The 27,561-nt window shown below is 45.4% G+C and overlaps 1 protein-coding gene across 1 annotated transcript in view; it reads left to right on the top strand.

Annotated features, from left to right (window-relative positions):
- LOC123481063 (zinc finger protein 385C-like) overlaps positions 1-27,561 on the top strand; it is a 74,515-nt gene that overhangs the window by 18,525 nt on the left and 28,429 nt on the right. The window contains exon 2 of the mRNA XM_045210903.1: positions 25,274-25,416. Coding sequence (XP_045066838.1) covers positions 25,274-25,416 — 143 coding nt within the window. The remainder of the gene's footprint in view (positions 1-25,273; positions 25,417-27,561) is intronic.

The raw sequence follows: 27,561 nt of genomic DNA, 5'->3' as shown, positions 1-27,561 counted from the left end.
TTCCATCGTATTCCCTTGCTCCCTTGGTAGGTGGCATGATTTGACGCTTACGAACACTCCAGTGGCTTTCATTTGGGATTTATCTCCCTTTGAAATCTGCAAAGGCCTCGGTGGCTGCACAGGAGAGAGGGAGAATAGAGAGAGGGAGAGAGAGAACGAGAGAGAGAGGAAATAGAGAAGGAAAGGAGAGAGAGATGGAGCATTTTGTAGTTGGTGTCTCAGCTCTGTGGTTCCACTCTCTAGCTCTGGAACCTGAGGGACAGTTCACTATATCATTCAGCCGTTTGTTATTTTGTCTAACCCAGGAGTGGGCTGCCGAAGGGGCAAAGTGTCTATCTACCTCCCCAACTGCCTGAAGGTGAATCCCATGCATCACTCGGAGCGTGTGTGTGCCCCCCCTCTCTCTCTCTTGCTCTCTCTCTCCCTCTCCCCCCTCTCTCTTTCTCTCTCTGTGTTCATCTGAGAGTGTGTGAGCATGTGTGATGTGTGTGTGCGTGAGTTTTATTCCTCGGCCATCAGGTGTCGGGGTTCATTGTTCAAGCTGACTGAACTGAACCAGACTGAATTCCTGTGATTCACTTTTCTATTCCAGCCGTGTTAAAGCAAACAAATCCCATGGGGTGATTCTATGTTTGACTAGATTTAAAAACCATTAGGCAGTCGGTTATTTCTGGCTCCTGTGTGTGTCTCTCTCTCAGTCTTTCTCTTTCTCTCACACTCTTTTTCTTTTCCCACCCTCTTATCTCTCTGTTCCTACACTACATATCGGCTCCGCTGTGTCCTTAAACAGTTACAGTGGCTTGCGAAAGTATTCACCCCCCCTTGGCATTTTTCCTATTTTGTTGCTTTACAACCTGATTTTTGGGAGGTATGTATCATTTGATATACACAACATGCCTACCACTTTGAAGATGCAAAATATTTTTTGGGGGAAATAAGACAAAAAAACAGAAAACTTGAGCGTGCATAACTATGTAGAGCCACCTTTTGCAGCAATTACAACTGCAAGTCTCTTGGGGTATGTCTCTATAAGCTTGGCACATCTAGCCACTGGGATTTTTGCCCATTCTTCAAGGCAAAACTGCTCCAGCTCCTTCAAGTTGGATAGGTTCCGCTGGTGTACAGCAATCTTTAAGTCAGATCTCAATTGGATTGAGGTCTGGGCTTTGACTAGGCCATTCCAAGACATTTAAATGTTTCCCCTTAAACCACTTGAGTGTTGCTTTAGCAGTATGCTTAGGGTCATTGCCCTGCTGGAAGGTGAACCTCCGTCCCAGTCTCAAATCTCTGGAAGACTGAAACAGGTTTCCCTCAAGAATTTCCATGTATTTAGCGCCATCCATTATTCCTTCAATTCTGACCAGTTTCCCAGTCCCTGCCAATGAAAAACATCCCCACAGCATGATGCTGCCACCACCATGCTTCACTGTGGGGATGGTGTTCTCGGGGTGATGAGAGGTGTTGGGTTTGCGCCAGACATAGCGTTTTCCTTGATGGCCATAAAGCTCAATTTTAGTCTCATCTGACCAGAGTACCTTCTTCTATATGTTTGGGGAGTCTCCCACATGGCTTTTGGCAAACACCAAACGTGTTTGCTTATTTTTTCCTTTAAGCAATTGCTTTTTTCTGGCCACTCTTCCATAAAGCCCAGCTCTGTGGAGTATACGGCTTAAAGTGGTCCTATGGACAGATACTCCAATCTCCGCTGTGGAGCTTTGCAGCTCCTTCAGGGTTATCTTTGGTCTCTTTGTTGCCTCTCTGATTAATGCCTGGTCCATGAGTTTTGGTGGGTGGCCCTCTCTTGGCAGGTTTGTTGTGGTGCCATATTCTTTCAATTTTTCAATAATGGATTTAATGGTTCTCCGTGGGATGTTCAACGTTTCTGATATTTTTTTATAACCCAACCTGCACTTCTCCACAACTTTGTCTCTGACCTGTTTGGAGAGCTCTTTGGTCTTCATGGTGCCACTTGCTTGGTGGTGCCCCTTACTTAGTGGTGTTGCAGACTCTGGAGCCTTTCAGAACAGGTGCATACAGTTGAAGTCGGAAGTTTACATACACCTTAGCCAAATACATTTAAACTCAGTTTTTCCCAATTCCTGACATTTAATCCTAGTAAAAATTACCTGTCTTAGGTCAGTTAGGATCACCACTTAATTTAAGAATGTGAAACGTCAGAATAATAGTAGAGAGAATGATTTATTTCAGCTTTTATTTATTTCCTCACATTCCCAGTAGGTCAGAAGTTTACATACACTCAATTAGTACTTGGTAGCATTGCCTTTCAATTGTTTAACTTGTGTCAAACATTTTGGGTAGCCTTCCACAAGCTTCCCACAATAAGTTAATTTTGGCCCATTCCTTCTGACAGAGCTGGTGTAACTGAGTCAGGTTTGTAGGCCTCCTTGCTCACACATGCTTTTTCAGTTCTGCCCACAAATGTTCTATAGGATTGAGGTCAGGGCTTTGTGATGGCCACTCCAATACCTTGACTTTGTTGTCCTTAAGCCATTTTGCCACAACTTTGGAAGTATGCTTGGGGTCATTGTCCATTAGGAAGATCCATTAGCGACAAGCTTTAACTTCCTGACTGATGTCTTGAGATGTTGCTTCAATATATCCACATCATTTTCCTTCCTCATGATGCCATCTATTTTGTGAAGTGCACCAGTCCCTCCTGCAGCAAAGCATCCCAACAGCATGATGCTGCCACCCCCGTTTCACGGTTGGGATGGTGTTCTTCGGCTTGCAAGCGGCCCCCTTTTTCCTCCAAACATAACGATGGTCATTATGGCCAAACAGTTCTATTTTTGTTTCATCAAACCAGAGGACATTTCTCCAAAAAGTACGATCTTTGTCCCCATGTGCAGTTGCAAACCGTAGTCTTGCTTTTTTATGGCGGTTTTGGAGCAGTGGCTTCTTCCTTGCTGAGCGGCCTTTCAGGTTTTTAATTTTTTTATTTAACCTTTATTTAACCAGGTAAGCCAGTTGAGAACAAGTTCTCATTTACAACTGCGACCTGGCCATGATAAAGCAAAGCAGTGCGATAAAAACAACAACACAGATGGGGTAAACAAAACATAAAGTCAAAAATACAACAGAAAATATATATACAGTGTGTGCGAATGTAGTAAGTTATGGAGGTAAGCAAAATAAATAACAATATGGGGATGAGGTAGTTGGGTGGGCTAATTTCAGAAAGGCTGTGTACAGGTGCAGTGATCGGTTAGCTGCTCTGACAACTGACGCTTAAAGTTAGTGATGGAGATAAGAGTCTCCAGCTTCAGAGATTTTTGCAGTTCGTTCCAGTCATTGGCAGCAGAGAACTGGAAGGAATGGCGGCCAAAGGAGGTGTTGGCTTTGGGGATGACCAGTGAGATATACCTGCTGGAGCGCAGACTACGAGTGGGTGTTGCTATGGTGATCGAGGCAGTCATTAGAGAAACCAAGGCTGTTTAGTCTGCCAATAAGAATGCGGTGGTTGACAGAGTCGAAAGCCTTGGCCAGGTCGATGAAGACGGCTGCGCAGTACTGTCTTTTATCGATTGCGTTTATAATATCGTTTAGGACCTTGAGCGTGGCTGAGGTGACATGACCAGCTCGGAAACCGGATTGCATAGCGGAGAAGGTACGGTGGGATTCGAAATGGTCGGTGATCTGTTTGTTAACTTGGCTTTCAAATACTTTCGAAAGGTAGGGCAGGATGGATATAGGTCTATAACAGTTAGGATCTAGAGTGTCACCCCCTTTGAAGAGGGGGATGACCGCGGCAGCTTTCCAATCTCTGGGGATCTCAGATGTTACGAAAGAGAGGTTGAACAGGCTAGTAATAGGGGTTGCGACAATTTCAGCGGCTAATTTTAGAAAGAAAGGGTCCAGATGGTCTAGCCCAGCTGATTTGAAGGGGTACAGATTGTTTAGCTCTTTCAGAACATCAGCTGTCTGAATTTGTGTGAAGGAGAAGCGGGGGGTGCATGGGCAAGTTGCAGCGGAGGGTGCAGAGCTGGTGGTCGGGGTAGTGGTAGCCAGGTGGAAAGCATGGCCAGCCGTAGCAAAATGCTTGTTGAAATTCTCGATTATTGTAGATTTATCGGTGGTGACAGTGTTTCCTAGCCTCAGTACAGTGGGCAGTTGGGAGGAGGTGCTCTGATTTTCCATGGACTTTCCAGTGTCCCAAAACTTTTTGGAGTTAGTGCTACAGGATGCAAATTTCTGTTTGAAAAAGCTAGGCTTTGCTTTCCTAACTGATTGTGTATATTGGTTTCTGACTTCCCTAAAAAAGTCGCATATCGCGGGGGCTGTTCGATGCTAATGCAGTACGCCACAGGATGTTTTTGTGCTGGTCAAGGGCAGTCAAGTCTGAGGAGAACCAGGGGCTATATCTGTTCTTAGTTCTGAATTTTTTAAATGGGGCATGCTTATTTAAGATTGAGAGGAAAGCACTTTTAAAGAACAACCAGGCATCCTCTACTGACGGAATGAGGTCAATATCCGTCCAGGATACCCGGGCCAGGTCAATTAGAAATGCCTGCTCGCTAAAGTGTTTTAGGGAGCGTTTGACAGTGATGAGGGGTGGTCGTTTGATCGCGGACCCATTACGGACGCAGGCAATAAGGCAGTGATCGCTGAGATCCTGGTTGAAGACAGCGGAGGTGTATTTAGAGGGTAAATTTGTCAGGATGATATCTATGAGGGTGCCCATGTTTACAGATTTAGGGTTGTATCTGGTAGGTTCGTTGATAATTTGTGTGAGATTGAGGGCATCTAGTTTAGATTGTAGGTTGGCCGGGGTGTTAAGCATATCCCAGTTTAGGTCACCAAGCAGTACGATCTCTGAGGATAGATGGGGGGCAATCAGTTCACATATGGTGTCCAGGGCACAGCTCGGGGCTGAGGGGGGTCTGTAGCAAGCGGCAACAGTGAGAGACTTATTTCTGGAAAGGTGGATTTTTAGCAGTAGAAGCTCAAACTGTTTGGTCACAGACCTGGATAGTACGATAGAGCTCTGCAGGCTATCTCTACAGTAGATTGCAACCCCACCCCATTTGGCAGTTCTATCGAGACGGAAAATGTTGTAGTTGGGGATGGAAATTTCTGAATTTTTGGTGGCCTTCCTAAGCCAGGATTCAGACACTGCTAGAACATCAGGGTTGGCGGAGTGTGCTAGCGCAGTGAATAACTCAAACTTAGGAAGGAGGCTTCGGGTATTAACGTGCAAGAAACCAAGGCTTTTACGATTACAGAAGTCAACAAATGATAACGCCTGGGGAGTAGGAGTGATACTGGGGGCTACAGGGCCTGGGTTAACCTCTACATCACCAGAGGAACAGAGGAGGAGTAGAATAAGGATATGGCTAAAGGCTTTAAGTACTGGTCTTCTAGTGCGTTGGATACAGAGAAAAAAAGGGGCAGGTTTCCGGGCATTGTAGAATAGATTCAGGGCATTATGTACAGAAAAGGATATGGAAGGATAGGAGTACAGTGGAGGTAAACCTAAGCGTTGGGTAACGATGAAGGAGATAGCATCACTGGAGGCACCGATTGAGTCGGTCTCTGCGTGTATGGGGGGTGGGACAAAAGAGCTATCTAAGGCAGGTTTAGCTGGGCTGGGGGATCTACAGTGAAATAGTACAATAAGAAATAAGCGAAACAGCAATAAGCAAGGCATATTGACATGGGAGCAAAGCAATCACAGGTGTAATTCGAGAGAGCTAAGACAACAGCTGGTGATGTCGACAAAGTTTGGGCTGAGGCTAAACATAAACAGGATGCGGTACCGTAAAATGGAACAGTCCAGCAGGCATCAGCTGTATAGCTGAGTTATCATAAGGTCCGGTAAACAGCAATAGGAGAGTTCGGAGGTAGTTCGGGGGCTGCTACAGCACTAGCTAGCAAGAGGCCACAGCTAGCGTGTGCTAGCGGGCCGGGGCTAGCAGATGGATCTTCGTGGTCGACGTCGTAATGGGAAGGCTGTTGTAACCACATCAGACGATTTCGTCGGCAGACCAGTCGTGTTGGATCGGCGGGGCTCCGTGTCGACACTAGGAGGTCCCGTCTGGTTGACAAGGAGGTAGATAGCCGGGAGATGGGCCTGGCTCAAGGCTAACTCAGGGCTGATTAGCCAACCACAAAACGTCCATTTGGTTGCAGCTAGCTAGTAGCGATGAATCCGGTGTTAATGGTTCAGTGATTCCGGCAGAAAAAATGATATGTTCAGGGTCGATAACGCACTGTGCAGACAGTGCAGACTGGCCGAATAATAGTCCAGGCTAGAGCTGGCTGGCTGGTATGTAGTACAGGCCACGGCCACGGACAATGGTGAAGACCGCTAAACGGTGGCTAATAGCAAGTAGCTAGTTAGCTGGCTAGCGATGATCCGGTGTTAAGGTCCAGTTGTTCCGGCAGAAAATCCGATATGCTCTGGCTCGATAGCGCGATGTGCAGACTGGCCGACAATTGTCCAGGCTAGAGCTGGCTGGTAGGAAGTGCAGGCCACGGCCACGGCCACGGACAATGGTGAAGACCGCTAAACGGTGGCTAATAGCAAGTAGCTAGTTAGCTGGCTAGCTGGCTAGTATCAGCCAGAGGTTCTGGATAAAAATGTATGAAGAAACAACAGAACCCGTTCCACATTGGGTGAGGCGGGTTGCAGGAAAGTATATTTAGTTAAAGGATGGAAAGTGAGATTGAAAAGTATATACGAAAAAGACAAAAAAACTAAAAACAGGCTATTTACATAAAGGACACTACAGAAAACATGACCGCACTGCTATGCCATCTTGGATTTATCAGGTTATGTCGATATAGGACTCGTTTTACTGTGGATATAGATACTTTTGTACCTGTTTCCTCCAGCATCTTCACAAGGTCCTTTGCTGTTATTCTGGGATTGATTTGCACTTTTCGCACCAAAGTACGTTCATCTCTAGGAGACAGAACGCGTCTCCTTCCTGAGCGGTATAACGGCTGCGTGCTCCCATGGTGTTTATACTTGCGTACTATTGTTTCTACAGATGAACGTGGTACCTTCAGGCATTTGAAAATTGCTCCCAAGGATGAACCAGACTTGTGGAGGTCTACAATTTTTTTCTGAGGTCTTGGCTGATTTCTTTTGATTTTCCCATGATGTCAAGCAAAGAGGCACTGAGTTTGAAGGTAGGCCTTGAAATACATCCACAGGTACACCTCCAATTGACTCAAATGATGTCAATTAGCCTATCAGAAGCTTCTAAAGCCATGACATAATTTTCTGGAATTTTCCAAGCTGTTTAAAGGCACAGTCAACTTAGTGTATGTAAACTTCTGACCCACTGGAATTGTGATACAGTGAATTATAAGTGAAATCATCTGTCTGTAAACAATTGTTGGAAAAATTACTTGTGTTATGCACAAAGTAGATGTCCTAACCGACTTGCCAAAACTATAGTTTGTTAACAAAAAATGTGTGGAGTGGTTGAAAACTAGTTTTAATGACTCCAACCTAAGTGTATGTAAACTTCCGACTTCAACTGTATATACTGAGATCATGTGACAGATCATGTGACACTTAGATTGCACACAGGTGGACTTTATTTAACTAATAATTCATTTCACTTAACGAATTTTGACTATTTTGTGTATGTCCATTACATGAAATCCAAATAAAAATCCATTAAATTACAGGTTGTAATGCAACAAAAGGGAGATGAATACTTTCGCAAGGCACTGTATTAAAGTTATTCTTTGCATTCTGTTGTTGATTCAGACTGTGGCTATATGGCTGATTGGAGTTAATGGAGTTCTTTGGTTTAATACAGAAGTGAGTGTTTATCGGCGGTCTCTGGGGCTTTGCTGAGGGGAAATGGGGAAATGTGTTTGAAATTCCTGGTGCTTCTCTTCCTCTGGCGAGTCACACTGATCCGTGCTTCTGCTCTTTCTGCTCATAAAAGCCAGGGGAAAGGTTACTGCAAATGCCACTCAGTGTTGGACTGATGAGCAAGGCTCTCACTCCCTCCACCCTCCACCCTCCAACTTCCCCCTCCACCCTGCACCCCATCTCATTTACATTTTACATTTACGTCATTTAGCAGACGCTCTTATCCAGAGCAACTTACATTATTTATTTTTTCATACCCCCTGTGGGAATCGAACCCACAACCCTGGCGTTGCAAACACCATGCTCCATCAACTGAGCTACATCCCTGCCGGCCATTCCCTCCCCTACCCTGGACGACGCTGGGCCAATTGCGCGCCGCCCCATGGGTCTCCCGGTCACGGCCGGCTACGACATCTCCCCAGGCACATGGCCCTCTCTCCCTGCATTTCCCCCCCACCCCAACTCTCATAGCCCCCACCAGCTTTTTTGACAAGAGACACTGACCGGTGGTTCTCTCTGCATCCTCTGACATGGTGCTTCCCCCCTCACCTCCTTCTCCCTCTGGGGCAGCCCTCCACCCCTCTCCTGTCAACCCCCCTCCTCTTCCAAACACCCCCAGCTATCGTCTTGTCATGGCGGTCACTCACCTGTCACTACGTGTAAACAGGAACTGAATAATTCACCAGGTCTGATGGTTGACTGGAACAGATGAGCACCCTCATGATGATCACAGATTCATCCCAGATTATCTCTAGCTAGATCCACTCACAATATCAAGCAAATTAAAAAAACTCAGATCCTCTTTTGAGTCACAGATGGTTGGGCTTCCTGAACCTGTTAGATGCCTGTTTCCTGTAAGATATCCATCCATAAGATATTCCTCACACATGACATCATATCCAAAGCCCTCTAACTGATTACGAGGGTTTCATCATCAATTCACTGTTATATTACCTCTGCAGGTTCTTTTAACCAAACAGTGATGGTTTACCTAAAGCAGAAAACCCTTTACGGTGGGTTAATGGGGAGAGGGAGAGGGAGAGGGAGAGGGAGAGGGAGAGGGAGAGGGAGAGGGAGATGAAGTCTGGGTTCCTGCTCTTTAGGCCATCAGGATGCCAGAACGAGTCTGTGTACTTTTCTGCTGCTGAAGTGATTGGCTGTCTGTCCTTTTCGCCATGCCGGCAGGTGGCTGAGGCCCACTCTACTCCTTCTGAAAGGATGCACAATTACATAGCTGCTGCCACAGCGACCACAGCTCGCCCATTACCCCCCACACCCCACCCCCTCAGCGAGTGGCACCCTGCTAGCCAATCACAGCTCAGGAGTCCTGTTATGGCCCCCACTGCACCAAACACCTGCACAGACCCTGATAAGAATCCTTATCTGCTGCCCCTATGTCTGTCTGTCTGTCTGTCTGTCTCCCACTCTGAGACCAGGCAGGGGAAAGAAAGGTCCTAAACTGGAGTGGAAGAGCTGAGAAGGACTACAGGCGATTTCATTGATTGCTTTTCAAATGTAATGGTTTATGTGTATTCTTTATAGTGCGGATCAAAACCATATGGGCATTTGAAGGCAGCCGTGAAGGCTTTGGGAGGTGATTCTTCTGCCGTGTGTGTGTGTTTTGTATAAATCCAAAAAGCAAGATGGCGGTCCAGCCTAGCCTGGGTGTGTGTACTCTGTTGGAATGTCTCATGTACAATCCTCCCTTTGTGTCATCGCCTGTCTTTGTATTTACACACAAGGAATGAGAGGAGAGGTAGCCAAGCCAGCGCTTTGAGGAAGGGGAGAAAAGACAACAAAGATCAGAAAGCCTCCTCACAAAGACATGCCAATTTGCAGCTTGCAGCTGTTTCTCTTCTGAGAGCGAGCATGTGGATGGCCTGTCTTCTCTCCCCTCTCAGCCTGAAGAGCGCTTTACCACCCAGACAGCTAGGGATTGTTTCTAGGACATCTCTCGCTGGCTGGCGCTGGCTGCTGATTGGTGGGCTGGTGTTTTGGCAGGGGATGAGGATGACACTTCTGTTGTATTCACTTCTACAGCTTTGTCTGTCTGTCAGCTGGGCTGACCACTGTTGTTGTGAGCCATTAACAGGTGTTCAGACACCGGCGTGATAAGGGAGAAGCGTAGAAATAGAGAGAGACAGAAGATGTCTACCCAGCCGCCTCCACTGCTGGGCTGTCAGCTGTCCTGTACTGTGTCAAGACAGGCTTTACTGTAGTGAGGAAGAAACAGGAACTGATATATGAAAGAATATGTGTAATTATGTGTTTGACATTAAATTGTGTACACTGTGTGTTTACGTGTGCATGTGTGTGTCTGTGCATGTGTGCCTGTGCTGTTGTTTGTTTCCTGGTTTGGGCCCTCCATCTGTCCAAGCCATACTCTCACCTTTGTTTAGCTGCATATGCTGTTGGAGGTAAAACCAAAATGAGCCTAATCAATCTATCTGGCGTCCATGAGGCACAGCACTGCTCGTTCCAAATTAAGTCCTCCAGATGTGCTTCTGTAGATTAATCTCAGCGCTCACAAGCAATTATTCTGCCAGCGACGCTGAGGCATGAGGCTTATTTGAAACAATTAGAGCCCAGTTCGGTCAAAATTAGCTCGTTTATTTTCCAACCTCCGTCGGTGATTGCGAGCGAAGGCATTTTAAAGAGCTACAGTCACGTAATTGGTTTCCTACCACCACAGCATGTCCTTCAAGCGACCTATCAGGTAAATACATGAGGTGTGACCAGACAAGACACTTGACACGGTTTACAGTTGATGAGGCTGGTATTTATTTACATGGAGTAAATAGTTTGGACACTGATGGCTGAGGTTTAGCTGTGGACAGTTTGATGTTTTTTAATTGAACTGTCAACTAACCATCCAACTGCTGCAATGAATTGCTTGGCATACAAACTGGAATTTTAACTGACAAAATGTCTAGATTTTGGAACATTTTAGAAATCAGTGGGTTATCATCAACTCTCCTCCCAAATATGTAGGACATCTAACACACATTTACATTTTAGTCATTTAGCAGACACTCTTATCCAGAGCGACTTACATGAGCAATTAGGGTTAAGTGCCTTGCTTAAGGGCACATCGACAGATTTTTCACCTAGTCGGCTCGGGGATTAGAACCAGCGACCTTTCGGTTACTGGCACAACGCTCTTACCCACTAAGCTACCTGCCGCCCTATGACAGTACTGTGTTGGCAGAATTTCGAGTTTTCCACAACAGTACTGTGCTGGTTGATTGTTCCCAGGCTTATACTGTAGTAAGTCTGTAGGAATACAGTAAGGCTCCTTCCATCTTCTAGAACCACATTAGGCCCAGTAAAGGAACCTTCAGAGCTGCACTAAGGCTAGAGTAGACTACGTGAAGAGAACAAGGCCTGGTGTCTCTGGCTTGCCTTGCCTTGCTAGCTTCATGTCGAATTGAAAAAGTGAAGAAAACCCCACTCAGCCTGCAGCTACGATTTAACAAGAACAAAGCTTTGCCTTTTTATCGCAAGTACAGATTTCCATTAAGACGTATAACTGGCCGTAGATGTATGCCTAAGAGAGGAATTCAAATTGAGTGTTAAACGAAAGGGGGAAAACAAGGAGCCTGGAAATGGTGTGAGATTTAAGAAGAGAGAGGAAAAATAGAGAGACAGATGGGGATGGAGACGAATAATCAGTGAGTCATTTCATGACAAAGGCTAGGTATCTGTGCCTTCAGGTTCTTTCAGTCGGCTCCACTTTAGAACCTTTCTGGAACAAACAGCAGAAGCCACAACAGCAACACACAGTGTTCCCTAGCTTCCTATGTCATCCTATGTCATTTAAGCTATACAAATACCTATCTTTGTAAGCTATACAATAGATAGGTATTTGTGCTTCTTAGCTTCTGTCCCATTTACTGTGATTCATTACCAGAAGGTCATATAACCCATCTAAATAAACACTTTGAATGTGCTTTCCTCTCACATGCAGAATGCTATGACAATCTGTGTATTTGTTCATTAATTTTGAAGTACTTTTCTCCCGTTTGTTTCGTTAGTGTTCTGAGTTCACTTGCAAAGAAAGGCACAGATATTGGACTTAGTCATTATTGCCTTGTTCATTTCCTTTGTTGTCTGAAGTCTATTTGTGTGTGTCTGTGTGTGTGTGTGTGTGTGTGTGTGTGTGTGTGTGCGTGTTTATGTGCGTGTATGTGCATGTGAACATGTGTTAGTTATGCGCGGGTTGACTCATAACCCGCAGTCCCCACGGTTATATCGCAGGGCGGACGGGTTTAGGGTCTTTAAATATTGTGTGGATGAAGGGCGGGTGGGTTGAATAAATGTATAATTCTTGTGCAATTTATATCTATAGGCTACATTTAGGTTTTTCTTTAATCATTTTAGGCTATCTGGCATTAGTGCATAAACCTAGGGGTCTAACGGTACGGGTGGCAAATTGCCTACATGCTATACAAATTCGACAGTCACAAGACGGGGACTTCAAATAGGGAAGTTCAAGGGAACTGTAGCCTACTGTTCAGATGGGTTAAATGGAAACTGAAATCTGGACACTGACTGTAGGTCTATAACTTCTCACATAGCCTTAATATTGACTCCTGCGGAATTAAGGATTTCTTGTAGTAAAATGACACACCAAATGTAAGCAACATTTTTACTTGCGAACAGTTCGATACCATCTGTAGAGGTGCTATCTTTATCAGCATCATAAAAGCTGATAGTATTTTAACCACATAAAAGAGGCATTCAAGCCGAACTGAAATCTTATCAGAATGTTGGGTCGATTTCACAGCTTTCTATTTCCTTACAACCGGTCAAGCTGATGAAAATCTTTTTTTTTGTTATTGCATTTTCTTCCCGGTCCCTAAACGTCTTTGTTTTGTGAAAGAAGATAACAGAGAGAACTTTACCGATGTCAACTAGATTGAAGCATTCATTCTATCGATTTATGACATTCTGGTGAGCAAGGGTTTATTTAGTCTTCTAAGGCAGGTGTTCCCAAACTTTTTCACTCAGGCCCCCCTTCCAGCATTGGGGAACATCATGACACAAACTGTTCACACCCCTCTTGTTGGCAGAGAGAACATTTTGCAGCCTTATTTCCTGCAATTCTACAAACATTTTCAGTTTTAAAGATCATTTTCTTGCAATTCTATATGTTTTGCCATGTCTAATGTGTATGCATGTGATATTTGAGTGACTCAAACATTACAACAAAATGTATGGGCAAAGAAACCTAGCTAAAAAACGTTAGCTGACATGGGTTAGTTGATCTGGACATTTCTGACAAGTTATAAATAGCTCTCTAAGATATGCAATGACTAACATGACAAGAGGAAAACTGATGATGCACTACCCAATTTTGAAATTGCACCTTGTGCATTCTACTATTACAACTTTCAAGAGTAAGTTGAAAGCCGTACTGACCCCCGCGCCCACTAGTGTGTGTGTGTGACTGCTTACTCTCTTTCTTTCTCTCTCTCTCTCACACTTCTCTCTCATCAGCGTAGAGATATAGCAAGCAACCTCTGGCTCATACTTATTTTCACCAACCTCAAATCCTACTCGTCCTCCAATCGGGGACCCTCGGCTGGCCCACCGTGGCTAATCAGTCTATAATTAGATGTCACAGTTGGCATGACGGCAGAGTGATGGTCGGCCGCTCAGCCTGAAATGTATTCATGTTAAAAAAAAACATGTAACAGTTAATGTCACTTCCAGAAACGACTCAATTTGCTGAGGAAATGAACCTCATCTGAGCTCCTGTCAATCCTACAGAGATTCCCAATCCCTGGGTCTGGGTCTGGGAGTGTAGCCCATCTGTACGAGGAGCACATTTATTTTTCCTATCCATTAGATTTGTTTGATGGGCTCATGCTAAACAAAATCCATCATCATGTAGTAGACTGTGAAACACATTTTGAATTCGTTTTGACATGCCAATAATGTATGCAATGTATGATGACAACGATGGTTAGATAATGATGATATAAGCTATATGCTAACCACTTCCTTGATGAATGTTAAAGATGTGTATGCACATTACCTCTGATGACTTAGAGGCCCTTTAAAGGTGCTACAAATAGGATTTTATAGAATTTTTGCTTTGTAATTTCAGAAAATGTCCCCAGAAAATACCAGCTTCTAACAGCTTGTAAAAACAATAGATTTTGTTATTGAAAAAAAATTCACAGCAATTTAGATGGTACAATGGTTCCCTATGCTACTCAGTGCTTGTTTTCTCACATCAACTGATATTTAGCGAACAGTGTAGAATTTTTGCAAACAGCAAATTACTATTCCACTAGATAACACAGTGACAAAGTCAGAACAGCTTTCCCAGTTTGACAACAGATGTTGCTCTGGCTGGAGAAATCAATAGGCAAATATCGCAGCCAATCACAACACTGGCGGGCAAGTAATACTGTGAAACACGATCATTCCACTTTTAGCACCAGATATCGAACAATTTTGAAATTACAATGCAAAAATTCAAGAAAATCCTATGTGTAGTACCTTTAAGAAGCACCACTATTTTAGGCCTATAAGCATCTGCTCCTGCCTGGAGGTAGGGCCCGTAACTATCTCTCAAAAAGGAGGAGAGCAGATAAGAAACTGCAGGCATACTTATTTAAAATTCTTGCCCTCAAAAAAGGGAAGAAAATATTTCTTTTTCGGAGGTTGTTTTTCTGTTTATCGACACGCTGAATTTCCGTGTACAGGTGCCTCTACAGAGCTATAGCAGGCCGTGGGCGCCATTCTGCATAGATTAATGCATTTGATATCTCCTCCTCCTCTTCTCCTTCTCCTGCTGTAGTGCTAGAAACATAACTGTCTCCTCTCCGTGGCTGGGGCTCTGCTCTCCCCTCACGGGGTTGTGCAGGGGGGAGCTGGGCAATTTGTTTCTGGATGGCTCCAGGCTTTTCGGCTCTGCTCGACATATGGGCCGCGCGCCTGCCTCCTCTCCTCCGGTTCGGGTTTGCGCTGCTCTCTTTGCTGCGCCTGACAAAACTCATTACAGACGCTCCCCAGGAGAGACAACGTATCAACGAGGTCCCGTTACCGCTGCCGAACCCCGCGCCGTTGCTCTCTCTCGCCGTGGAGTGCCGCCGACCCGTAGCTAAAGAGACAAAACCCATTTGGTAGTTTCAGTGTGGTTGAGTGATACTGGACTCACATTCTCAAGTCTCACAGGTTACAGACACATAGGGAGGGAAGGCCTACTCTACAACTACAAAACACCACTGAACAACTATATAATATACTATATATAATAGGATGAAGAGGATTCTGAGGATTTTTACTAAGTAAAAGCTGCATTTAGCGAAGAAGTTACCTGTAGGCAATAAGGCGCCGATACATGGCATGCTTCATGTAGACTATTCATTCACCTTAATTCTATTTTCCATGAATAAATGTTCAATCAACTGCTTAGCGAAACGTGAACTGACTATATCTCTGGGTCGTGTTTGAAGAGACCTGCCTGCGTTTCTCGTAATTGAATTTAAGCTATAACCTTGTGGTTAGTCAATAGCAGCAACACAAGCAGAAGCTGATGTGTGTGTGATAACGCCAACGTGGCAGAGTGGTAGCGTCTCAGGCCAGGGGCTGTTATTGATCCTATTTAAACTGCTGTCTCGCTTAATCTTTTATTCATTGGCTTTGGTTCATTTACTTATGCACCTTAAAACATGGAGTAATGCTGAGCGGCCCGAGGCGTTGTTTCACTCTTCTTCTGCTCTTATCATCACTTCTGCTCAGGGCTTCTCTGATAGATTGTAATGGGATGAAGACAGTGTGATGTCTATTTATAAAGCATAGCATCATGCCACAACAGATGGGAATCTGTCTGTACAGGCTAACAGTAATTGGTGTTGGGGGATACAGTATGTCTTTAAACACTGTGACGCTAATGCTTTGTTCATCCTGTCTTTCTTGGGGTTTCTTATGAGGACCATGACCATGGTGGGTCACACTTTATTTGGATAGTCTGGGTAGTCCACTTGTTGATACTCTACAGATGGTCATACTATCAACAAACTACACTACATGGCCAAATTAGTGGATTCGGCTATTTCAGACACACCCGTTGCTGACAGGTGTATAAAATCAAACACACCGCCATGCAATCTCCATAGACAAACATTCCCAGTAGAATGGCCCGTACTGAAGAGCTCAGTGACTTTCAACGTGGCATCCTATGACATAGGATGCCACCTTTCCAACAAGTCAGTTTGTAAAATATCTGCCCTGCTAGAGCTGCCCCGGTCAACTGTAACTGCTGTTATTGTGAAGTGGAAACATCTAGGAGCAACAACAGCTCAGCCATGAAGTGGTAGGCCACACAAGCTCACAGAATGGGACCGCCGAGTGCTGAAGCGCGTAGGCCGTAAAAATCATCTGTCCTCGGTTGCAACACTCACTACCAAGGTCCAAACTGCCTCTGGAAGCAACGTCAGCACAAGAACTGTTCATCGGGAGCTTCATGAAATGGGTTTCCATGGCCAAGCAGCCACACACAAGCCTAAAATCACCATGCGCAATGCCAAGTATCGGCTGGAGTGGTGTAAAGCTCGCCGCCATTGGACTCTGGAGAAGTGGAAACGCGTTCTCTAGAGTGATGAATCACGCTTCACCATCTGGCAGTCCGACGGACAAATCTGGGTTTGGCGGATGCCAGGAGAACGATACCTGCCAGAATGTATAGTGCAAACTGTAAAGTTAGGTGGAGGAGGAATAATGGTCTGGGGCTGTTTTTCAAGGTTCGGGCTAGGCACCTTAGTTCCAGTGAAGGGAAATCTTAACGCTACAACATACAATTACATTCCAGATGATTCTGTGCTTCTAACGTTGTGGCAACAGTTTGGGGAAGGTCCTTTCCTGTTTCAGCATGACAATGCCCCCGTGCACAAAGCAAGGTCCATACAGAAATTGTTTTTTCGAGATCGTTGTGTAAGAACTTGACTGGCCTGCACAGAGCCCTGACCTCAACCCCATCGAACACCTTTGGGATGAATTCGAACACCTACTGCGAGCCAGGCCTAATTGCCCAACATCAGTGCCCGACCTCACTAATGCTCTTGTGGCTGAATGGAAGCAAGTCCCTGCAGCAATGTTCCAACATCTAGTGGAAAGCCTTCCCAGAAGAGTGGAGGCTGTTATAGTAGCAAAGTGGGGACCAACTCCATATTAATGCACATGATTTTGGAATGAGGTGTTCGACGAGCAGGTGTCCACATACTTACGTACGCACATGCACACGCACACGCACACGCACACGCACACACACACACACACACACACACACACACACACACACACACACACACACACAGACACACACACACACACAGACAGACAGACACAGACACACACACAGACAGCCATGTGGTGTATCTAACTGCTTGCTAAGGTTAGGGTTAGGAGAAGGGTTATGTTTAAGGTTAGGATAAGGGTTACGTTTAAGGTTAGGATAAGGAATAAGGTTAGGGTTAGGGCTAGGGTTAGGGTTAGTAGATAGTTAGTTGAAATGTTACTGATAGTGTGTAGATAGTCTGTAGAGCAGGGATCATCAACTAGATTCAGCCGCGGGCCAATTTTTTATTGAGCGGATGGTCAGAGGTCCGGAATATTATTACAAATAATTTGTAGACTGCAAATTGACCTCAAGAAGCCCAAACAGATATAATATTTGACTAAAACATAATCATTCCATACAGTATTTCTCTATTATGCGTGTGAACACCTTGGAACAGATTCCAAAATTCAAATCACTGGGAGCTGATTTGTTGGTGTTTTTACAGTCTTTAATGTCCGACAATAAAAATGTAAAATACAAAAAAAAAAAAATCAGGCATGGGCCAAATAAAATCACCTGGGGGCCAAATTCGGCCCAGGGGCCGCCATTTGGGGAACCCTACTGTAGAGCATCTACAGATGGACTATTCAAATAAAGTGGTACCCCATAGCGCAGGCAGGTACTGGACGAGAATCAACTTTTCCAACCCAATCCCCACCTTGCCCAACATTAGTTGCATCCTACTGTACACACTTCTCCTTCATTGAAGGGCACTCCTACTGTGCCAGTGCCACCCTCACCTCAACATATTCCTTTAGGAAGCATCAGAAGGAGCCTGAGAGGCAGATGGACAGTGTTAGTGGAGTTCATATTCACACGGATGACTATCTGACTTTGCAAATTTCCTCTCAAAGACCCTGTGACAGGAAAGTGTGCGTTTTCCTCCCTCCTGAGTGTGCCCTATTTTCCAATGGCAGGTCAAACTGTGCCTAGCCATGTGTTAAATCAGGTCGCATGGAGGCTTCTGTCACCTCCCGCTAGCAGCAGAAAGAGTTTTTGGAGAAGAAGGGGAAGGAGATGGAAGGTGAAAGGAGGACAGAACGAAGCAGGGGGAAGTAGTTTTCAACAACCAATTACCTCAGAAAAAGTGGTTTCCTGGAGAAAATGCACTAACCTAGTTTGGTTGGTGGAAGTGGTTGTGTAAATGTGTTTCTCCTTGTTGAAGAACAGGAAATGTGCTATTTATCTGCACTTCAGTTGTCTATCTTGTGGTGTTTCAGGGTCTCTACCAGCTTTGACACTAAACAGTGAGTGTCACTTAACAAAGTAGTGAGAGAATGTAGTTCTGTTAACAACGGACAATCACACACTTGATTAAACAGCCATTTCAGAGAGGGAGGTGAGGACGGGAGATCAGTTCCGCACAAATAAACTCTGCAGTGCTGTCACATAAGCCATAAACCCCTCCCACACATGCACACACACAGTCATAGACTAAATACACACATAGTTATACACTGTTATAACACGCATACACACACAGTTATACACTTAGTCATACGTACACTGTCTGTGCTACCAACACAACACAAGTGACCCAGAAAAATAAGAGAAAATAAATTCCAAACAGCTTTAAAGGAGGGAGGGAGGGAACGGTCTGTTCAATACTCTCTGACAGCACAGCAGCAGGGAGAGATTCTCTTTGACTCTCTATGACTCCAAAGGGATTTCAGATTGCATGTCATTCAGGGGGTTTACACACCATGTTTACTCTCCTTGTCTCCTTGTGTTCTTCTGTATCAGACACAAACAGACTAAACTACCTGTCTTCCACTGTCTGACTTAACTGTAATAGAATATTATGGGTGAGATCATTAACTCAGCCTCGTTAAAAGAAACCAATATACTTCTGTTAATTTCATGCAGGAAAAGAGAATAAATTGGCCTGAACACTGAGCTATTATATCCTTCATTATCCATGGACCATGCACTGTTCCATCTAATCAACTTCCGATCAAATTTGAAACTCAGATTTTCATATTGTCATTATGCTTGAAGGAGAGTCAGTATGGACAGAGAGAGGGGGAGAGGGAGAGGGAGAAATGGAGAGATGGAGAGCGAAATGGAGAGAGAGAGAGAGGAATAGAGGGATAGAGAGAGGAATAGAAGGATAGAGAGAGGGATAGAGAGATAGAGAGAGGAATAGAGAGAGGAATAGAGAGATAGAGAGCGGAATAGAGAGATAGAGAGAGGAATAGAGGGATAGAGAGAGGAATAGAGAGAGGAATAGAAAGATAGAGAGAGGAATAGAGAGATAGAGAGAGGAATAGAGGGATAGAGAGAGGAATAGAGAGATAGAGAGAGGAATAGAGAGATAGAGAGAGGAATAGAGAGATAGAGAGAGGAATAGAGAGATAGAGAGAGGAATAGAGAGATAGAGAGAGGAATAGAGGGATATAGAGAGGAATAGAGAGATAGAGAGAGGAATAGAGAGATAGAGAGAGGAATAGAGAGAGAGAGGAATAGCGAGATAGAGAGAGGAATAGAGAGATGGAGAGAGGAATAGAGGGATAGAGAGAGGAATAGAGGGATAGAGAGAGGAATAGAGAGATAGAGAGAGGAATAGAGGGATAGAGAGAAGAATAGAGAGATAGAGAGAGGAATAGAGAGATAGAGAGAGGAATAGAGAGATAGAGAGAGGAATAGAGAGATAGAGAGAGGAATAGAGAGATAGAGAGAGGAATAGAGAGATAGAGAGAGGAATAGAGGGATAGAGAGAGGAATAGAGAGATAGAGAGAGGAATAGAGAGATAGAGAGAGGAATAGAGAGATAGAGAGAGGAATAGAGAGATAGAGAGAGGAATAGAGAGATAGAGAGAGGAATAGAGGGATAGAGAGAGGAATAGAGAGATAGAGAGAGGAATAGAGAGATAGAGAGAGGAATAGAGAGATAGAGAGAGGAATAGCGAGATAGAGAGAGGAATAGAGAGATGGAGAGAGGAATAGAGGGATAGAGAGAGGAATAGAGGGATAGAGAGAGGAATAGAGAGATAGAGAGAGGAATAGAGGGATAGAGAGAAGAATAGAGGGATAGAGAGAGGAATAGAGGGATAGAGAGAGCGTCTGTGGGAGTCTTTAATTAAAGCTGATTATGCTTAATGTTCTCTGTCCATTGCAGTAATGGCTCCCGTGGTAGTCCTCACACAACCTCGGGATCAAGCGGAAGTTAATTGGCTGTTAAGACTCTCCCTTTCTTTTCCCTCTCAGTCCATCTTTTCCCTCCTCTTTCTCTCCTTCAGAGGAATCGGCACGAATGACCACTGGTGGCTTTTCAGTATTTTAATTGCTACTATGGCTATAATCTATGAGAATATCTCCAAACTGTCTCACTGGGCTCAGAGCCACATTCACATACAATACAGTACATGGGCTAATCTAATTCCAAATGGCCCTCTGTTCCCTATTTAGTGCACTTTTGACTAGAATCCATTGGGTTTCTCAAGTAGTGCCCTATCTAAGAGTTGGATACCAGTTCTATTTATTACCAGGGAATTGTAGTTCTGGGCTGATCCTGCCTTGCCACATCCTGTCCCATCAGTGCATGGTCTGAGGCAGGCCATGGCTGCCTAATAGAGGGCCAGGGGGGACAGAGCCTAGCATGAGCAACAGCCTGTTGTGACTGACTGGGACTGTCCGTGTCACTCCTCGTCCCTTAGTGTGCACATTTGGTATCCTATGATGAAGAGCTCCGTCGGGCATTCAGGGGTTGTGTAAGAGGAGCATCTCAAGAGAACACACAGAGACGGAGGGGGTAGTGGTTGGGATGTTGAGAGTTATAAACACTCATTGTATTCTCTTATTAGCATAAAGAGAACCGAGCTCGCACTCACATGCTCTTATTGTAATACTGGCCCTGTGCTAAAGGAGCAGGTTTTCTCCCTTTAATGGAATCCATGGACAAAGAATCGGGCTTACGTTCCTACATGAGTTCCATTTACCCAGCTGGATGTGACAGTGTTTATCTGACAGAATACATTACATTACTCAGCAGTCAATAGCGCTGAAACATTTTAAACCTGAGTTAGTGTCAGCTGTGTATTCATGTGGCTGTGACTGTCCTTGGGCCTTTTGGGAATCAGTCTAGAGCCCATGTCTTTTACCACAGTGACTAGTCTCAGTGACAAAGCCATAAACAAGAGACACATCCAGCTCAGTATCTGAATGATTCGCCTTCCCTCTCCTACAGTACAATACAGGACATTAATGTTGGACATTCAGGGCTTCCTGTCAACCTTGCTGAAGGACACAGCAGCAGTAGTAATGTCCATAGGGCATTATTCCACCCTACTACCCTCAGGTGTCTGTCTCCCTGTCCACCGCACCACACCACCACGGCCACATGAAAGTCCTATACAGCCAGCGGACGCATCTTTAGGAGCCTGCTGGCATCTTTGTGTTGTCCTGCAGCCCCCTGTCCATCTCTGTTTGTTATGGCGAGAGAGAGAGAGAGAGAGAGAGAGAGAGAGAGAGAGAGAGAGAGAGAGAGAGAGAGAGAGAGAGAGAGAGAGAGAGAGAGAGAGAGAGAGAGAGAGAGAGAGAGAGAGAGAAGGTAGTCTAGCGGTTCGAATCCCCTAGGTGAAAAAGCTGTTGACGTGCCCTTGAGCAAGGCACTTTACCATAATTGTTGCTCTGAATAAGAGTGTCTGCTAAATGACTAAAATGTCAATCATTAGAAGGGGAGGGGCTTACACAAAATTAATTGTCAAATCAGGAGGCCAGATATATATGCACACTTTTTTTCTATTAAAAACCGCAGTCTCGGGCCTCCCGAGTGGCGCAGCGGTCTAAGGCACTGCATCGCTATGCTTGAGGCATCACTACAGACCCGGGTTCATTCCCAGGCTGTATCACAACCGGCCGTGACTGGGAGTCCCATAGGGCGGCGCACAATTGGCCCAGCGTCGTCCGGGTTAGGGGAGGGTTTGGCCGGGGGGTTTTATTTGGCTCGTTACGCTCTAGGGACTCCTTGTGGCGGGCCGGGCGCCTGCAGGCTGACTTCGGTCATCAGTTGAACGGTGTTCCTCTGGCACATTGGTGCGGCTGGCTTCCGGGTTAAGCGGGCGGGTGTTAAAAAGCACGGTTTGGCGGGTCATGTTTCGGAGGACGCATGACTCGACCTTCGCCTCTCCCGAGCCCGTTGGGGAGTTGCAGAGATGAGACAAGGTCGTAATTGGATCGCAATTGGATATCACGAAATTGGGGAGAAAAAGGGGGTAAAAATATATAATAAACATTTAAAAAACACGGTCTCAATGTTCTTACTGTAATCACATCATGTTTTTATAAACATCATGCTGTGCGTGATGATAGTAGATGTTGTTGTGTAACTGAGTCATGTGTTAAGGCGATATGTGTTGTTGTGATGGTCAGTGGAGGAAGAGGAGTGTGGATTAAGTTCTAGAGACAGTCAGCACTGTAAGCAGAGTCCTCTTCCACAGACTGGACTGGACATTCTGTTTTAACACAGCAGTCTTGTTGTCTGGACCGCCACTGATGCATAAACACATCAGAGCCTGTACACAGGCATGTCTTCGGACAGACAACACACACACACACACACACACACACATTACACACCACATTAAATGAGAATGACGCAATGTGATAGAAGGAGGTTAGCTGTGGCTTCAGGGCCGAATCAGCCCACCCCTCCTCCCTAACACATGTCCACACACACACACACACACACACACACACACACACACACGCAAACAAATGCACACACATTTTATTTCCTCCTTCCCTTCTGTTGTGTATGTATGGTGTGTTTGTTTTTGTTTTCAGTGGTGTACACCTAGTGCATTCACATAGGCTTTGAGAATGTGTGTGTGTGTGCATGCATCCGTGCATGTGTGTGTGTGTTTATTCCCTCTGTGTGTCATTTGTTTCCTGGAGGTGCATGGGTGGAGGTATGTTAGTATGGGTTTTGTGTTGTACTCACCTACAACATGTGTCTCCGGTACACAGAGAGCAACCACTCAGTTGTCTGTGGCTGGCTGTTATACATTCCTTGATTCTTATGCGTGTGCCTCGGCACGGCGCTAGTCTTATCATCCAAAAAGGCAAACAGCCAGCCTCTGATTTAATAAACTGTCTTGGGAGCCAAAGAGAGAGAAGGAGGGAGGGAGGGATGCACTATCAGCTGATAACTGTCCTCCAAGCTAGGCTAACCCTGCTCCTTCTCGCGTGTGTTTGCGTGCATGCGTCCGTGCGCTAGTCTGTGCCTCCGTGTGTGTGTCTATGTGTGTGTGTGCCTCCGTGTGTGTGTCTATGTGTGTTTGTGCCTACGTGTGTGTGCATTCTTGCGTGTGTGACATCTCCCAGTGGAGGTCTGGGGCCCACGTGACTGGAGTTGATGTCCACCCTCCATGCCGTCTCTGTGGGCGGAAGATGCCGTCCTCACCTAGCACCCAGCCAGGGGCAGACACAGCCAGGCCTCTACCCAGCACGGTGAACATATGCCTGGGGCTCCAGCATTGCCCCTTTACTCCTCAGCTCCACCGACCAATCATAAAACTAGGCTGCGTCTCAAATGGCACCCTTTCCCCTATGGGCCCTGGTCGAAAGTAGTGCACTATATAGGAAATAGGGTGCCATTTGGGACGCAGACTGGTTGTCAATCTGATATCAAACCGTGATGCAGACGGCTGTCAGGACTGCTGCCTTCCCCCTTATTATTTTGTCACGTCCTTCATAGATGCCCTATACATACATACTGTACACAAATACATACATACTGTACATAAATACATACATACTGTACATAAATACATACATACTGTACATACATCATCATACCTGTCTTGTGTAATACATACTGAATAGCTAGTCTTCACTCGTTGTGTTATATGGCTATGTTATATTACAGGTCCTTGGCTTTGTGAGGACAGTGGTACTATGTATAAGATCTCACCTCTTGCACTGCTGTTTGTTATGACGTACTGTATAACAACCACCTAGAACCACCCATGTTTTAGCATCTAATACTTTACCAAGCTCAGCTGTGACTTAGCGTACATAGGTCTTAGATATGGGCTGTAATGTACCAGACAATCGCCTGTCTTTCAGAGGTGACAGTTGTTATTGGACTAATTTCCTTTTTTTCTAAGGTGTGTGTTATTACGAGGTCAATCTCTTCTCTTTCTAAAGGTGTGTGTTATTGTGTCCTGATATCTCCTCATCCTCCTATCATATCCATGGTGTGTGTTGTAATGGTGTGTTGCAGTGCGCATGCTCAGGGCAGGTCTGGCGACCCAGAGATGATACTGATGATTGATCCTGGCGGTGGGATAAGTACCCAGCGCAGCACCGGCCCACTGAAACGCAGCCAGCCGGAAAATTAGAAATCTCTTCATCCCTGGTCCATTTGATATCCAGTATCTCCCATCTTCCCAGCTCGCACGGTGCAGGCCAGGCACTCCCCTCTCACAGCCAATAAATATGTATTATTATCACATACACACACATATTATTATGATATGTGTGTGAATGTGAGCACCCGGTGCGCATCCTTGAAGGATTAGCCCTGGCAGTGGGGTGATAGGATGTAGGGGGGTCCTGAAGGGGGGTCGCTCACATGCAGAGCCCACACACATTGACACAAACACACACACACACACACATCTAGGCTCGTTGCTGAGCTGTGAAGTGTGACTGATGGGGGTCAGTCTTACACCTTACCTCCCACCTTACCTCCCACCTTAACTCCCACCTTATCTCCCACCTTATCTCACCCCTTACCTCCCACCATACCTCCCACCTTACCTCCCACCTTACCTCCCACCTCACCTCACACCTCACCTCACACCTTACCTCACAACTTACCTCCCACCTTAACTCCCACCTTACCTCACACCCTACCTCACACCTTACCTCCCACCTTACCTCACACCTTACCTCCCACCTTACCTCATACCTTAACTCCCACCTTACCTCACACCCTACCTCACACCTTACCTCCCAAATGCGCTGATAGTGAGAAGAGACAGAAAAAGAGACAGAAAAACGCCTCTCATGATTGTTCTGAGTGTTTGTCTAACCCTGTTGTGTTGTTGTGTTCGATCCAGGCACCTCTGCCCAGGGCAACCCCCTCCTGGCCTCCCTGCCTGTCCCGGGACGGCCCCTGCAGCCCCACCTCGACCTCAAGCACTTCCTGCCCTTCAGGCTCAATGGATCGTCCCCCCTCAGCCTCTTCCCTAACTTCAGCACGGTGAGTCACACAGCTCGGCATGGCACATCAACATCACCTAGTCATATCTAGGTAACTACCACACAGGTGGTGTGAACTAAAATACCCTTTGTCTGTAAAATATTCTGTTCTTTTTAGGAGCTTAAAATAGGCTACTCAAAGTGCCTGATGCCATTACCTTCAATTCCAATATATCTGTTAGTATTATAGAGCCACACCCACCTATGTGTGGACATTATCAAAGGCTCCACCCACTAGAGAGGTAGGGAACCAAGGTGACCAGAAGAATACAGTACCGGTTCTTGGGGGGTTTGAGGGAAGGGAAGTACGAGTGAAATTGTTAAGAGAACTGTAAATTAAAATTTAGTTAATGTATTTTAACTGTACTCTAAATAGAAATAAGTACATATAATAATTTGAGTGGGTGGGAAGGGGAGTAGGGAGGGGGTGGGAAAGGGATATATATTGACAATGTATGAAATTGAAATATGCTTGATTATCTACCATGGCAAAACAATACAAACAAATTGTTTTAAAAAAAAAACTAAAAAGAGTAATGAGTTGAGTAGAATACAATTACAATATTTTCTTATTTGCATATTCTAACATGTTTTACTTTTGGAAGACCTCGGCATCGATGTTGTTTTGTGTATATGTTGTATGTGTTGTGTTGTTGTTGTTGTTGACTGTGATGTTTTGAAAAGTTAAATAAAATGTTAGAAAGAAAGAATGCCGTACAGAGGAGGAGCGGTTGAGTGAGAGTTTCTGCTCCATACTGAGCTGCTGACTGGGCGTCCAGGGATTCTGATGATGTAATATTCAACAACCATACTACTGTTTTATTGACCGTTTTATTGACCGCTGACGCCTCAACCCCTCACGGTGCTAGACTTGTCGCCCGGTCCCACAGACTCTCATTACAGCCTGTAGTATTTGGAACTTTTCAATTGTCCTGGGCTTTGAGGTATAATCTTTATTCCTGGAGGGTTTTCTCCCCTTAGCATCGGCGCCCCTTAGCATGGGGGAAGATTTAATACCAGCATCCCAGAGATAAGCCAACATATCTTTGTTTTCGAACACACTTATAAGCCACACAGATTTACCCACCTGCAGTCTGCTGGTTACATTGCTTCAGATGCTTCTGCGTCTAGGATTAAGAAGTTGTGAGTCTTTGATCCTTCTCTTACAGACAGTATGGGTGTGTGTCTGTCTGTGTGTGCGTGTGCGTGTGCGTACGTTCACGTATGTACACTACATGACCAAAAGTATGTGGACACCAGGCTCGTCGAACATCTAATTCCAAAATATGGAGTTGGTCCCCCCTTTGCTGCAAAACAGCCTCCACTCTTCTGGGAAGGCTTTCCACTAGATGTTGGAACATTGCTGCGGGAACTTGCTTCCATTCAGCCACAAGAGCATTAGTGAGGTCGGGCACTGATGTTGGAGTTGAGGTCAGGGCTCTGTGCAGGCCAGTCAAGTTCTTCCACACTGATCTCGACAAACCATTTCTGTATGGACCTCGCTTTGTGCATGGGGGGATTGTCATGCTGAAACAGGAAAGGGCCTTCCCCAAACTGTTGCCACAAAGTTCGAAGCACAGAATCGTCTAGAATGTCATTGAATGCTGTAGCGTTAAGATTTCCCTTCACTGGAACTGGGGCAGGTAGCGTTCTCCTGGCATCCGCCAAACCCAGATTTGTCTGTCGGACTACCAGATGGTGAAGCGTGATTCATCAGTCCAGAGAACGCGTTTCCACTGCTCCAGAGTCCAATAGCGCCGAGCTTTACACCACTCCAACCGATGCTTGGCATTGCACGTGGTGATCTTTGGCTTGTGTGCGGCTGTTCGGGCATGGAAACCCATTTCATGAAGCTTCCAACGAACAGTTATTGTGCTGACGTTGCTTCCAGAGGCAGTTTGGAACTCGGTAGTGAGTGTTGCAAACGAGGACAGACAATTTTTACGTTCTACGCGCTTCAGCACTTGCCGGTCCAATTCTGTGAGCTTGTGTGGCCTGCCACTTCGCGGCTGAGCCGTTGTTGCTCCTTGACGTTTCCACTTCACAATAACAGCACTACAGTTGACCAGGGCAGCTCTAGCAGGGCAGAAATTTGACGAACTGACTTGTTGGAAAGATGACATCCTATGATGGTACCACATTGAAA

Source organism: Coregonus clupeaformis, chromosome 35 (assembly GCF_020615455.1).
Source record: "Coregonus clupeaformis isolate EN_2021a chromosome 35, ASM2061545v1, whole genome shotgun sequence".
Lineage (NCBI taxonomy): Eukaryota > Metazoa > Chordata > Actinopteri > Salmoniformes > Salmonidae > Coregonus > Coregonus clupeaformis.
The sequence above is the reverse complement of the archived record's forward strand: the minus strand, read 5'-3'. Positions and strand labels throughout refer to the sequence as shown.